General features: G+C 44.9%; 1 protein-coding gene and 1 pseudogene across 1 annotated transcript in view; one reads left to right on the forward strand and one right to left on the reverse strand.

Annotated features, from left to right (window-relative positions):
- MSN (moesin) overlaps positions 1-2,375 on the reverse strand; it is a 76,956-nt gene extending 74,581 nt beyond the window's left edge. The window contains exon 1 of the mRNA XM_037512315.2: positions 2,148-2,375. Within this exon, the coding sequence (XP_037368212.1) occupies positions 2,148-2,159 (12 nt within the window). The 5' untranslated portion in view covers positions 2,160-2,375. The remainder of the gene's footprint in view (positions 1-2,147) is intronic.
- An 8,794-nt stretch (positions 2,376-11,169) lies between these two features.
- LOC119246690 (40S ribosomal protein S7-like) lies at positions 11,170-12,076 on the forward strand (annotated as a pseudogene).
- Positions 12,077-13,408: the final 1,332 nt, after the last annotated feature.

The raw sequence follows: 13,408 nt of genomic DNA on the forward strand, positions 1-13,408 counted from the left end.
CCTGGACCCAATCTTGGTTCTGTTATCATGTGGCCTTAGGTATGTCCTTTCCTGTAGGTCTATATATCCTCCTGGGGGGCGGAATGGGAGGGGGTGGAGGAGCTAGTCTCTAAGGGCCTCTTCAGATTAAGATTCTATGGTAACAGACATGATATAATTGTTTCTCCTAAAAGACAACCATATATTTTTTTTAATTATATATTTTTATATCATTGTTCATTTTTAAACAATGTTTGCTTTGTTTTCTTCCCCTCTCAGGTGTAGTCCCCATAGAATTTCCTTCACCAATGCACCCATGCAGCATCACCACATTCCCCTGTGTCTTTAGCCAATCTGGACAATTCTCCAAGGCATGAGGTCTATCAGAATTCAGTCCTCACCTTCCAAGTTAAGTTTCAGTCAATCTGCATAAATATACCTTCAATTTTCAGGTACCTTTAGTACCCTTGGCCTGATCAAAAACAGCTTATACTCTAGACTCCATACCCAGGAAAAGGGTCACCATGCTATCTTCTTTGCCACCTTTAACTGAGGTGAAATAGTTAAGGCAACTTTGAAACAACTTCCAGGCCCATGAAGTTGCATTTAAAGGTGATATTATCTTAAAATTCAGGATGAGATATGCCACAAAAGAGAGGTCATGGGTTAAGTCTATTCCTTAGACCTGTCCATCTATTTAGGCAAATTCACACCTCAAGAGGAGTTAAGGAATCAATAGCAGCAAGATAAAGACAAAAAGAGGCTCCTGTGGGGATCTTTATAATCCTGTGTGTTGGCAGAGACAGTGGGTTTTCCCCTCTCTTTTCAAAACCATTGTCTCTAACTTTGTATGAGGGAAAGTGGGAAGGGGGATCGAAAAGCCCCTTATCATGAAACCACAAACAATTTTAAAAAGATAGTAGAAGCACATACTTGTTGAAAACTTGTTGTTTCTTAAGGACAAGGGTCCTGGAAAGGAAATAATGAGTTGGCAATAAGGCCAGAATACAGCAATGGGATAACCAAAGCTCAACGCACACCCAAAGAACTGGGACCCTCAGTGCTTCCGATCCCAGGGTCTCTCAACCCTTCTCAAGGATTCAAGTCACTATCTCAGCTCTACAAGGTTCAGGCAGTTTTATGGAGAGCACTGGAAAACCTAGGCCAGCCCAACATGCCGTTTGGTCTAAGGGACTCAAGCCAGGGTCATCATCAGGCCTTCCTGAGGAGGGACCGGCTCCAGCGGCCATTTGGCATGACTTGCACAAAAGCAAGCAGAGCTCATTAATGAGGCGCACCCCTCTCTCCTGAGTATCTGGGGCCCCCTAGGCCCTACTCCTGTGCAGCTTCTGTGCTTCTCCTAACAGACAGTGGGGTGAAGAACAGATCTCAGAAACTACCACCATTTTCTAGAAAGGTATTGCCCCACAGGGAAACCCACACTTCACAGAACAGTCCAGAGGGTATAGGAGGTAGAAAGCCATTAAGTAATAGGGAGGACAGGGATTTGGCCAGTGAAGAGGAGGAAGAAATAAATCTTCTTGCCTTGAAGGCAAGGTACACCTCTCCTCACACTAGGGCCTAGTAAAGTGTTAGCGCTCCTAGGCAAAAATAAGCAGCCTCCATAAATCCCTCCAGAATTCTTTACTCCCCTCCTAGTGGGAAACAGCTGGAGCTGCCTGCCTGGGAGACTGTGGGAAAGGTGAGTGGGGATGCAGGATCCACCCTGAGCTGCTCTTCGTGTCCCTTGCGTCTTAGTATCCTTAGCCCCTCATGGACAGTAGCAACCCTGCCCCAAAAAGGAGCCCGTTCCTGGACTAGGAGACGTGTTTTCAGAGCCTTCTCCTCAACACCCATTGGCCCATGTGGGGCAAGATGAGATCTCCAGCCCTCAAGAGAGCCCTCCATACTATAGCATCCCAAAAGCAAGGAAATGGAATCTCAGAAGGCAGGCCCTGCCAGGTCCACACTTTTAGCTCAGAAGCCCCTCACCACTAGGGCGCACTGGCTCAGGATCCGCTCCGCGCCCTCCCTGCCCTGGGCCTTCGCTTAGGGCGCGGCGTCCCGGGTGGACCAGCGGGCGGCTGGCCAAGTCCCCAGACTTCAGCAAGGGGCAGTAGGGGCCAGCTGGAGCCCCTAAGGCCTGCAGCGCCCACCCTGGCACTCACCGTCTTGGGCATGGTGGTGGCAAAGTCGGCTGAGTTGGCGAAGTTTCGCTGGGAGCTGTTGGGCGGCGCTGAGCACGCAGTACACACGGCTGGGACTCTGGGAGTTGGGGGCTCGGATTGGGTGCCTCGCTAGAGTCGGGGCGACTGCTCGGCTTCCTGCTAACGGGCCACGACTCCACAAACCCCACCCAGGAAAGAGCCGCCCCCGTCGCGCCGCCCGCTTCTTTATGTGGCCAAGCTTCCGCGCCGCTCCCCGCCCTCGCGCCCGCCTCCTTGCGGCTTGTGCCTCGCAGGGCCCCGCCCAGTCCGGCCCAACCACCCCAGCCAAGCGGGGGTCCAGGCTGTGCCTGGGAGTCCGAAAAAGGGAGCCCAACCTCTACCCAGGCCCACCTTGGCCCCTTCTCACCCTTTCACGGCCCTTAACATTCCGCGTCCTGGCTGCCTGGTCCCATTCCCAAGCAGGGCTGGACCCTGGGTTGCACCCTGGTGATGCCTAAGCAGCTCCTGACTGAGACTTTCCACTAATGGAGATCTCACTGCCTTTCAGGACATCAGGTTCCCTGTCAAGACAACTCTGACTCTTAGAAAGTTATTGCTGTGTGTATCTGAACATCTTTCTCCCTGGCTTTCTGGCTGTGAACCCCATCTCTGTTTCCTGGAACCATACAAATCTTCTGAGGTCCCTGACAACTCCTCCAAGGGCACACTGAAATTTCCCTTGGCTAAAATATCTTGGCTCCTCCAACACTTAATCCATTCTTTTCTGACAGGCTCTATATCTATTTTTGCATCATATACTTCCCCATCCTTACTCAATCCTCATTTTAATCAGTTGACTCCTTTTCCCAATATCTATCCTCTACTCACTTTCTTTCCTTCAATTCTCAGTCTCTGCCTTTCTCAAATCCTTTAGTCCCTCCCCAACACATTCAGTGACGTATGTGATTCTGTCTCTGATAGATGAGATGCACCTCCAGTCTGCCCTTGGTCTGTGTCTGCCAGCTCCCTTTCTACTTCTTGTTGTGGTCAGGGAATCTCAGGGCATCAGTGTTTTAGACTATAGCAGTTATCTGGTTAACTATGAGTTTTAGTTTGAAAGGGGACTGGACATAGTCCTTTTTTATTCCATCTGGCAACTATATGGAGAGGCATGGTATGAGTATCTTTTCTGAGATAGGGCACATTGTGGATGGTGAGCCAACTAAAGACAATAGAAAGGGTATATAAGATGAGTGGTCAGGACATTTGGCGTCTAGTAGTTGCTTTCCAATCATTCACTCTGTGACCACTGTGTACAACTTTGGTAAGTCCCTTCCCCTCTCTAAGTGTGTTTCCCCTTCTGTAACTAGAAAGGTTTGGACTTCTGGGTTACCAAGGTCCTTTCCCACTTTGATATTATAAAATGATGAGAGAGGGAAGTAGACTTTCTAGGGGAAGAAGTGAGTCTAGCAGGACTGTAATAGATGGGCCTTGCATTCTCACTGAAGAATCAGCAGCACTATTCCTTGTTCCTCTGCACTCTCAACTCTACAGTGGTAATGAGTCAACGTGTCTCAGTTTCTCTCACTGCCTCCAAGATTCACTGATGTATGCTAGGTTAAACAAAATTCCCTATCCAAACTATTTTCTTGTGCTGAGCAGTAGACCCGAGGGAGAGCTATACTGCCCAGAACACCTCTATAGCAGGAGAATCAATGGCTGTCAATCATAAACTGAAAATGTCATGGCCATAATTTTCATAGACATTCAAGGAATTTACTGATTCGGCCTGGAACTAGACTCTGTGCCTTAAAGGGGAGGGACAGTTGATTGGAAACTACAACTTTCATTATACATTCTGAAAAGTGTGCTGTTCCCCAGGTCCCCAGGCAACATCCCCCCAAACACACATACACAAGAGAGTTGGTTAGGGAGTGCCAAGCAACTGAATACACTTATTAAAGGGGGAAAGGGGCACATTAGTTCAAGGAAGTGAAGGGGATTCAGCAGTTGTGGAAGCTAAGGAAGTTGCTGGAAAGAGGGACTGAGAGAGAAAGGTTAGGTTGGCCACCTGGGGAGAAGGGTGGGAAATAGAAGAAAATATAAACTGTCAGAGATTCTTTATCCCAGCCCCCACTCAGGTCAAGGGAAACAAGAATGAGATAGAGGGAAGGACTTAATCTAGGTTGGGCAACCAATGTGGAGATTGGATTCAGGAGATAATAGAGAAGACAAAGAGCTCTGTTGAAGCTGTTGAAGTAATACTAGCAAGAAACTTGAACAGTAAGTGTGCCTCCCATTTCACAGACATGAGTTTGGTATACTAATTTTGGTCAAATAGTTAGACATTGCTTGAAGGTTAAACTTGAAACCCTCTAGAGTTTCAAGCTAGGAAGGATCCACATCAGTTATCCCCCTGGGTCCAGGACAGACAACTGAGGTGTTCTCTTACTCTTCAAGATGGCATGGCAAGGGAAACACAACTTTGTACTTTACTTCTTTTTAAAATACTTAATGCACACACACAAAAATATATATATATGCACATATATATGCATATATATGTATTATATGTATCTGATCTCCCCCAATCCACCCCATTCTCTACCATGATCCTGCGTAAACTGAGAATTAATTCAATATCTCTGGGGCCAGAGTAATCTTTACATTTAGGTTTAGATATGATGAGGCCTATGCCAGTATTTGAAGAGAGAAAACATGGTAATAAGGGCTAAATATCCCCACATATGTTAGCTACCCTGAGTAATTCACGAAGAGTTATAGAGACACTTGGGTTTTTAGACAAGCTTGATTCAGAGAGTTCAAGGAGAGACAAACATTTATTCATCAAGCAGTAAAGTTAGGTGAAGGTCAGTTAGGTTAAAGAGGGTTACAGGAATATTCTGGAGCTGGAATCCAAGGAAGTTGGGAACACCTGAATCAGGGGTTAGGAGAAGATTTGGCCTGGGCTTTAGGCTCATGCATAAAGCAAAAAGTTTCAGGATTCATAAAGGATTCCCAGGATTGTTTCAAAGCAACAATAAGTCTGAATGTCAAAATTAGAGTAATGGCAAGCAGGAACTGCATAAGGCTGATTTACATGAAAACCTATGCCAAGCTCAGGATACAGATGAGATTGGACTTGTAATCACCTCCCACCCAAGATCTAAGCTTACTGAAATAAAGAAGTATCTGTGTTCTAAATGGCATTCCTCTTTCAGAGGACACAGTGATGCAAGCAAGACATCACCCGAGAGGAACTATATAGGAAGCAGTAGTGAATCCTAGTGATACATTGGAAAAGAATAAACCAATAAACCAGTAAATGGTAGCAGTTAAAAGATTCCCATCACTCAGAACTTTCTGAGGGCTGGTTTTTACTTCAAAATTGTTAGAAAGTCCTCCCTTATATCTAAATTAATCTTGTCTGCTTCACTCAGAACAATTATCGTGGATGATGCTTGGGGGAAGAGTTAACTGAGCCTCTGAGATTACTCTTCTCCTTCATTTATACACGAGAAATATGGCAGAAAAGGATGAAGACTAACATTAGCTTGGGGCCACGCATTCCAGGACCTTCTTTCTCTGTTCCTTACCCAAGGTCAGTAACCTAAACATGTGGCTAGCTGTATCCTTTACCCAAACAAGAAAACAGGTAGAAGAATAGACTAGTATATTACCAATGGAAAGAGATTCTCATGGTACAAAACTGTAGCAAGAGGGGAATCTTACTTTTAGCCATTCTCTGTCTTTCACCCACTTCTTGGAAATAAAAGCATTGGTTTGGATGAAAAGGGAGAATATGGTATTTAATGAGTCACCTATCATGTGCTGAGCAGTGGGGAAGCCATTTCATTGTCTAACTTCATGTAACTCTTGCAAGGATCTGTAGAAGTAGAAATGAGAAAATTAAGACTCTTGAAGAGTGATTTTCTAAAAGCACAGTTTGTTGATAGTGGTACAGGAATTTGGATCCAGGGAATATATATGCAATGGGAGTGAAAAGAACAGCATGGAGAGGTTTGGATAGGTGGCCATCAAGGTACTTTCCAACCTAAGTGCCTGCAGAGTGGAAGCTGCTGGTCTCGGAGAAGTCTGCACCACAGAGACCTTCTCCCAACCCAAGCATACCAGAGGATGCAACACATGCCAGCAGTAACAGCGGCTCACTTGGGTATGATTTCTTGTGCACAGATCCCGTCTTTCCCAGATAATCAGTGAATCTATTCCTAATCCCTTTGTAAAAATTGGGAAATGGGGTTTCTTTCCACAGGTGTAATGCTGCAAGTCATTGGCAAGTCTGCATGTCTGAGCTGGGGCCAGATCCAGATATCCTGTCCTTTCTCTTGTGTCCTCTCTACAGTATTCCACTAGATTGCACTGTTGCCAGGGAGTGTGTGTCATTAGGTGTCTACAGAACATGGCTTTTGTTTTCCCCAGAGGAAGAATGAAAGCTATCACTGGCAACTAAGGGTCAGACATGGTGCTGTGCTTTTTGTACACGTTACTGCATTTTATTTGACATGGCAAACTTTCAGTAGTGGTATCGCACCCTTACATGACAGACAACATTGAGGCTCTGAGGGGAAAAGTGCCTTAACCAGAAGTTGCATAATCTGTTTATGGTGGGACAGGGATTTGGCCCTGGTCTTGTGAGTCCAAAGTCAACCTTTTGTCCACCATCCTGACTGGCGACTTTCTCAGTCTTGAGCCCAAGGAAGGAGAGGCATTTTTAAGATTTCTGTCATCCCTGCACCTCAGTGCTCAGACTGGACAGCTCAGGATAAGGGGTGGGTAATAATAAACATCGGTGATATTGCATCTTGCCAATATCAAGTGCCTGGGAATATTTATTATTTTTTAAAGATTTATTTATTTATTTGTTTGTTTATTTATTTATACAAGCACTGGGTACAGTCAGAAGCATGGGAGGGTGAGAGAATTCACCAGAACCAGAGCAGGCAGACCGATAAAGTACACTGCTGAGGGGAGCAGCGGGCGGCAGGAGAGGTCTGCGAGCCACGTGGAGCCCTCGCCAGCGGCCAGGGATCAAACAGGCACTGCAGAGGCTGCGGGCAGCTTCGTCAGCCCAGCGATCAACTGCTGCGCCACTGGGGAGGCCCGGGAATATTTATTATTAATCATGCTAATGGACAGAGTCAGAAGGAAGAGTTTCTCTGACTTTTCCTCCAGTAAAGCTGGAAACTTTTCAAGCGCTTCCCCAGCCAGCCAATGTCAATTCAATTTGAGCCAGTGTCTTCTCACAATATGAAATTAGCCCTGCGGAGAGTGTCTCCCAGTGAAGTCAGTCTCCTACGGCCCTCTCCCAGCAACTAGTGAGCAGAGGCCATGTGTGGTCAGTGCACCTGTGGGACCCAGAGAGAGGCCACCCGCGGAGCACACAGTGCCTTGGTAGTCAAACTCGACACACCCTCATGAAAACTAGCCATCTGTCCACCCTGCCCATGACTCCAGCATAACCAGGTGCCTCCCAGGGTGCCGGATTGTATGTGGGGCTCTGCAAGGGATGCTCACCCTCTTCCTCCCCAGGGGTTCTCCTTCCTTATGGCTCTGTGTCTGTTGGTGGTTTTGCTATTAGTGTCATCCTGTGTGTGCACAATGTCATCATCTTTAACTCTCCACTGCCAGACCCCTGCTATCTGGTCACCAAGCCCTGCTCTGTCTGTCCTTCACAGCTTCTCTCCCCCACCTCTCCACTACCAGTGTCCTAGGTCATTCATTCCTCACCAACTCTCCTTGGTCTCCCTGCCCCTGCCTCCAGGCCACCTTGACCAGACCATCCTCCACAGGGCAACATGGTGATTTTTTTCTTTTTTTGTGGGACCCTCGCCGGCAGCTGGGGAATGAACCGGCGCTGCAGAGGCTGCGTGCAGCCTCTCAGCCCAGTGCTCAACCGCTGTGCCACCAGGGGAGGCCCAACATGGTGATCTTTAGAAATGCAACCTTAACCTGTGCACAGGGTGGAAGGTGACTCCCCTGCCCAGCACACACATAACCTTGTAGCCTTCTCTTCCTCAGCAGAGCCCTTCCCCTCAAACCAGGCTCCTCTCACTGCACACAAAGCACCACAGTGCGCAGTGTGAGAGCTCTTGAATCTGCAAGAAACCCTCCTTTGATCTCTCCTGCCCTCTTTGTGCTTTCTGCCTCTCCCCAGCTCCTACAGTGCCTGAGGACACAAAGTGCTCATCTGGCCTCCCTCCCACACCCTGCTTTGTCTTGTCAGCTGCTGCTTTTTTTTTTTTCCTTTTTCTACATTCCAGGCTGGGCCATAGTTGTTCCCAGAAAGTGATCCTACTTTGTGTTCCGTTCAGAAGGTGCCCAGCATACTTCCAGGCATATCTTTGGGACTCAGGACAGACTATCCAGCTAGGCCAGAAGGAGAGAGGGATCTGTCATTCTTGTGGCCACTTTTGCAGGCTTAATAACTTGTATATGTTCAGATTCTCTAAGGGCCCAAGGTAATGTTATACTACCTCATGTTCTCCTGTTAGGTGAAAAGACCAGTGGAACAGAACATCCTTTTCCTGTCTCATTACTCCTGCTACTCTTCTACCCTCACTTGGCCCCCCTTTCTCTCTCTCTCTCTCTCTCTCTCTCTGTGTGTGTGTGTGTGTGTGTGTGTGTGTGTGTGATTTCTGCTACCAATATACCTTAAAGAAACTATGTATAATATGTACAAAAAAGGTATTTGCAAGGACATTCACAGCAATACTATAAAAATTAAGGGAAACAACCTAATGTCCATCACTAGGGGGCTGATTATATACATTATGCTATGTTCACCCTTTTAAAATCATGAACTACCATGAAAGGAGATTTTTCTTTTTTTGATGAACTATGAAGTCACAAAACAATGTAAACAGTATACTACCATTTGTGAACTAAAATATCCATGTGTTATACATATGTTTCTAAGTCCCCCTCAAAATGGGAAATATATACAATAAACTGATACCAGTTGTGATCTCTAGAGAAGGGACTGAGATTGGAGTGGGGAGTGAGTAAAGGGAGACTATATATACATATATATGCACAATAAATATGCATATATATTGATTTTTTAATGAACTTCAATTACTTTTGTAATTATATAAAATGATTTTTAAAAGAGAAATGAATAGGAGGAAGAAGAAAAAGAAAAGGGGGAGAAGAAAAGAAAGGAGAAAAATAATAATCTTGGAGAGAATGTAAATAGATTGGGCAACAGGGTTTATGACAAAAAGTTGATGACAAGCCCCAATGATGGTAAAACTAAAATGCAGAGCAAATGTAAAGTTTTTGCTTGAGTCCAAATAGTCAGCCTCGTGAAGAAAAGATGGGAAAAATGACTTAATAGCAACATGGCTAAAAAGACCTCTGAGGTTTTACTTAATAATAGCAGTGAGTTGTGGCTGCCAGGAGAGTTAATTCAAAATTAAAGTGCTAATGTCTAAGAGGAAAGGAATAGTTCTGCCTTCTTCCCTGGTTAGAACACATTTGAAGGACTATATTCTGTTGTAGGCCTCCACTTAAGGGAGGGGATATACACATTGAAGTATAGAGGACTTAGCTAGCTAAGGAGGGGTTGGAGGGTGTGGGGTAAGTAGGGGGGGAAAGTTTTAGGCTTTTCCACCCTCCCACTGTGCATGCACACTTGGCCAAATGGCATGTCACCATGTGGTGTGGCGTGTGTGGCGTGGCATGGTATGGCATGGTGCAACAAAGTGCAGTGTGGTGCCGTGCCAAGGATGGAGGAGTGGAGAGGAGTGGATGGAGGAGTGTGGTGGAGAGTGGCCGAGCGCGGCAGAGTACAGCGACGACGAACAGTAGAGAGCATGAAGACACCAACACGGCTGCTAGAACCGGTAATGAACCTACTCGGTATGGGTTGGTTGTGCTACAGGGGTACTCCAGACACATGAGAAAGAGTTGAAGGATGTGAAGTTGTTCGGCTTTGAGAAGATTCATGGGATTGTTGTTTATATCTTTGAACATCTAAATGGACACCTTAAGAAAAAGGGAATAGATGAGTTCTAGATGGCCTCAAACAGCAGAGCTGGGAGAAAACTATAATTGGATGAAATGTTATGGCCACATCTGTGGCCACATCTGTCTAAAACCGGAGTCACTAAATGAGAATTAGAGATATGTGAACAAAAATTGGATGACCCTACACCCTGAGAGTTGAAGAGATTACTAAAGGTCTGCAGTCCATGAAACTAATATGTTAAAAAAAAAAAACTCAAATGAAAACAGGGCCACTTTCAAATAATTATCTCATTCACTCCTAAGGCAGCTTAGCTTATATAGACAAAGTAAGCATCAATTCTTATTTGACAGATAACTGAGGTTCAAAAAATGAGGTCGCTTTGCCATCATGACACTATAATTAAGGATTTGAAAGTAAGCCATTTGACTTTATTTTCATTGTACTCATTCAGAACATTTGTGTGTGTGTGCTTACTATACACAAGGCACTGAGCTAGGTTCCAGGGATGCAGACCGGGAAAGACAGAAGTCCCTACTCTTAAATAGATCACTACCTGGTGGGAGAGAGAGACCAGGAACATATTATGGAAATAACTTTTTCTTTCCACCACTCTCCACATTTAAGTGTTGAAATATAGGTATCAAAGGTCTCATCTCATCAGAACCAATTAAATTCATTGACACAGCATGGAAAGTTCCCATTTTGAGTGCTCTGAAAAAGTAGTTCAAAGTTGAGTGGACAAGGAACAGAAAGGAGGGTGACTTAGGGGACTGAACAGAGCCTTGTCCCCATTATTGAGGCCTCTAGTCAATTATCTGACTGTAAGAATGTTTGAGAGGAGAGACAGACCTGTGCTTAGAATTAGAAACACTTACAGCTAGCCTGGTCTTTCATCATTGACTAATCCCACTTCTCCCAAATCCTTATGAAAGTGTTAAGGATAAATGAATGAAAACAGAATACAGAATCTTAGAATATTTTCCTTCTGGCCACTGGGATTTGACAGCTCATGTGACACCTAGGCCTCTTCCGAGGTCAGCACTCAGCAAGGCCATGTTAAGTTCGAGCGTGAAGACCATGAATTCCAATGACGAGAAGCCAGACGAGTTCAAGTCTGGCATTTCTCAGGGTCTCCTCAAGCTGGGGATGAACTAAGACCTCCTGGCGCAGCTGTGGAAGTAAACATCACACAGCCAAGGAAACTGAAGTTAGTGGAGGTCAGAAACTTATTATAATCTTCGTTCTCGTCCCTCAACTGAAGTTTTTCCAAAAATTCCAAGTCCGGCTGGTGTGGGAGCTGAAGAAGCTCAGCGGGAAGAGTGTGGTCTTCATTGTTCAGAGGAGAATTCTGCTTATGCTGGACCTCCCTGGTGGTGCAGGGCTTAAAGGCTCAGTGCTATCAAGCTATCGCCAGCCACTGCAGCCTAAAGGCCTGAGCTCAATCCCTGAATAGGGAGCTGACCCACATGGCATAGCAGAACTTTCCTGTCTTGCCTGCTGCTCCCCTCAGCAGTGTATTGCTCCCTTCAGCAGTGTATTTCAGTGCATCTGCCTGTCTGCTCCCCACTCTGTCTCTGCTCCCCACTCTTACTCTCCCACCTCTGGCCTACACCCCAGTTCTTGAATGCATAAATAAATAAAATAAATCTTCAGGCAAAAAAAAAAAAAGAGTTCTGCCTATGCCAACTCGAAAAATTTGTACAAAAAACAAACAAAAGTGCCCCAGGAGCCACACTCCAACAGCCAAATACACCATCCTGGAAGACTGAAGGATTTTCACTTCAGGATTAAAATCATGGGCAAGAGAAACCATGTGAAACTGGACAACTGACTCATAAAGGTCCTTTCAGATAAAGCACAGCAGGTCAGCATGAAATACAACGTTGAAAACTTTTTTGGTGTTTATAAGAAGCTCACAGGCAAGGATGTTAACTTTGAATTCTCGAAGTTTCAGTTGTAAACAAATGACTGAATAAAATATCATTCATTATTAAAAAAAAAAAATAATCCTAGAATATCCGACCTGTAACATCATCTAGTCTATGTGCAGGTCCCCATTTTAAATGTGAGGGAAACCTGGCCAGGAGAAACAAATGGACTTGCTCAGGGAAAAACTTAACTTACTCCCAGGCCAATGTTCTTCCTGCTGGGTCAGTCCCCAAACTCAAGATCGATAAGGATCAAGCAAGTTAGTGAAAAAGAGGAAGGGTCCCATAGTTCTGTTGCTTTGGGGACAGCTCCTGAAAATAGAAGCTGAGAGGTGAGTCATTCTTAGGAAGGGGAACGATGATCCAGAGGCTGGTTCATGCGTCTCTTTGCTGAGAGCAAACCTGAACAGAGCACCTACCATGGTACAGGGCCGGATCTAAGACTCAGGAAAAATGTGGGCTTCTCTTGTCCAGTTATTTATCTGGAAACTGGGAACACTTTGTTTCTCCTGTAACATGGGTTCCAGGTCTCCATCTTGCATTGTTTCCTCATCTCCCAGAAACTTGCATACATTCAGACCTCCTGATTGATGATGCTTACCATAGAAATGAGATTATCCTGGCTTCCTGAGCAAAGATTTCTGTCTGGATCTACCACTGACTGGCTGTGTCACTGAGCTGCAAGTGTACCAGCCCTCTGGTGCTCTGCATTCTGGTGCCTGCCTCCTAGGAAGCTGGATCAGCATAGTTAGTCTAAAACTCTCTAAAACTTAGGGCCCTGCCATCACAGAGAACTAGCAACACTTCATTAATGCCTGTCTTCCCCAAGTAGACCATAAGTCCTGCGAGTACAAGAACAGTGTTGATTTTTGATAACTATTGAATGCCAGTGCCTTACAGTGTTTAGCATACATTTTCCATCAACTGTAGTCTGAAAATATGTACAACAAAACATTGACAAGTGACAGAGAGCAAGCATATTCACATAAGTAGTATCATGGTATATTATAATAATTGTTCTGTTATTATTAGTTATTGTTGTCAATCTATTACTGTGCCTAACCTATTAACTTTATTGTATGTATGTATGTATGTATGTATATATAGGGAAATATATATATATGTATATATATATATATCAGATTTTATACTGTCCATGGTATCAAGCATTCACTGGAGGGTCTTGGAATATATCTTCCACATATAAGGAGGGGCTTTTAGTATAGTTGGTACTCAGTAAGTACAAATAAAAGAGAAGTGGTTAGTTCATATAGGGCCTTACTAGAGGACTTTACTATTATCCTGATGGCTATGAGGAACTGCTGATGGCTTTAAAGGAAGGAAGTAATGATCCAGTTTTGCCT

The sequence above is a fragment of the Talpa occidentalis genome, unplaced genomic scaffold (assembly GCF_014898055.3).
Source record: "Talpa occidentalis isolate TD23 unplaced genomic scaffold, MPIMG_talOcc4v2.1 talOcc4.15, whole genome shotgun sequence".
NCBI lineage: Eukaryota > Metazoa > Chordata > Mammalia > Eulipotyphla > Talpidae > Talpa > Talpa occidentalis.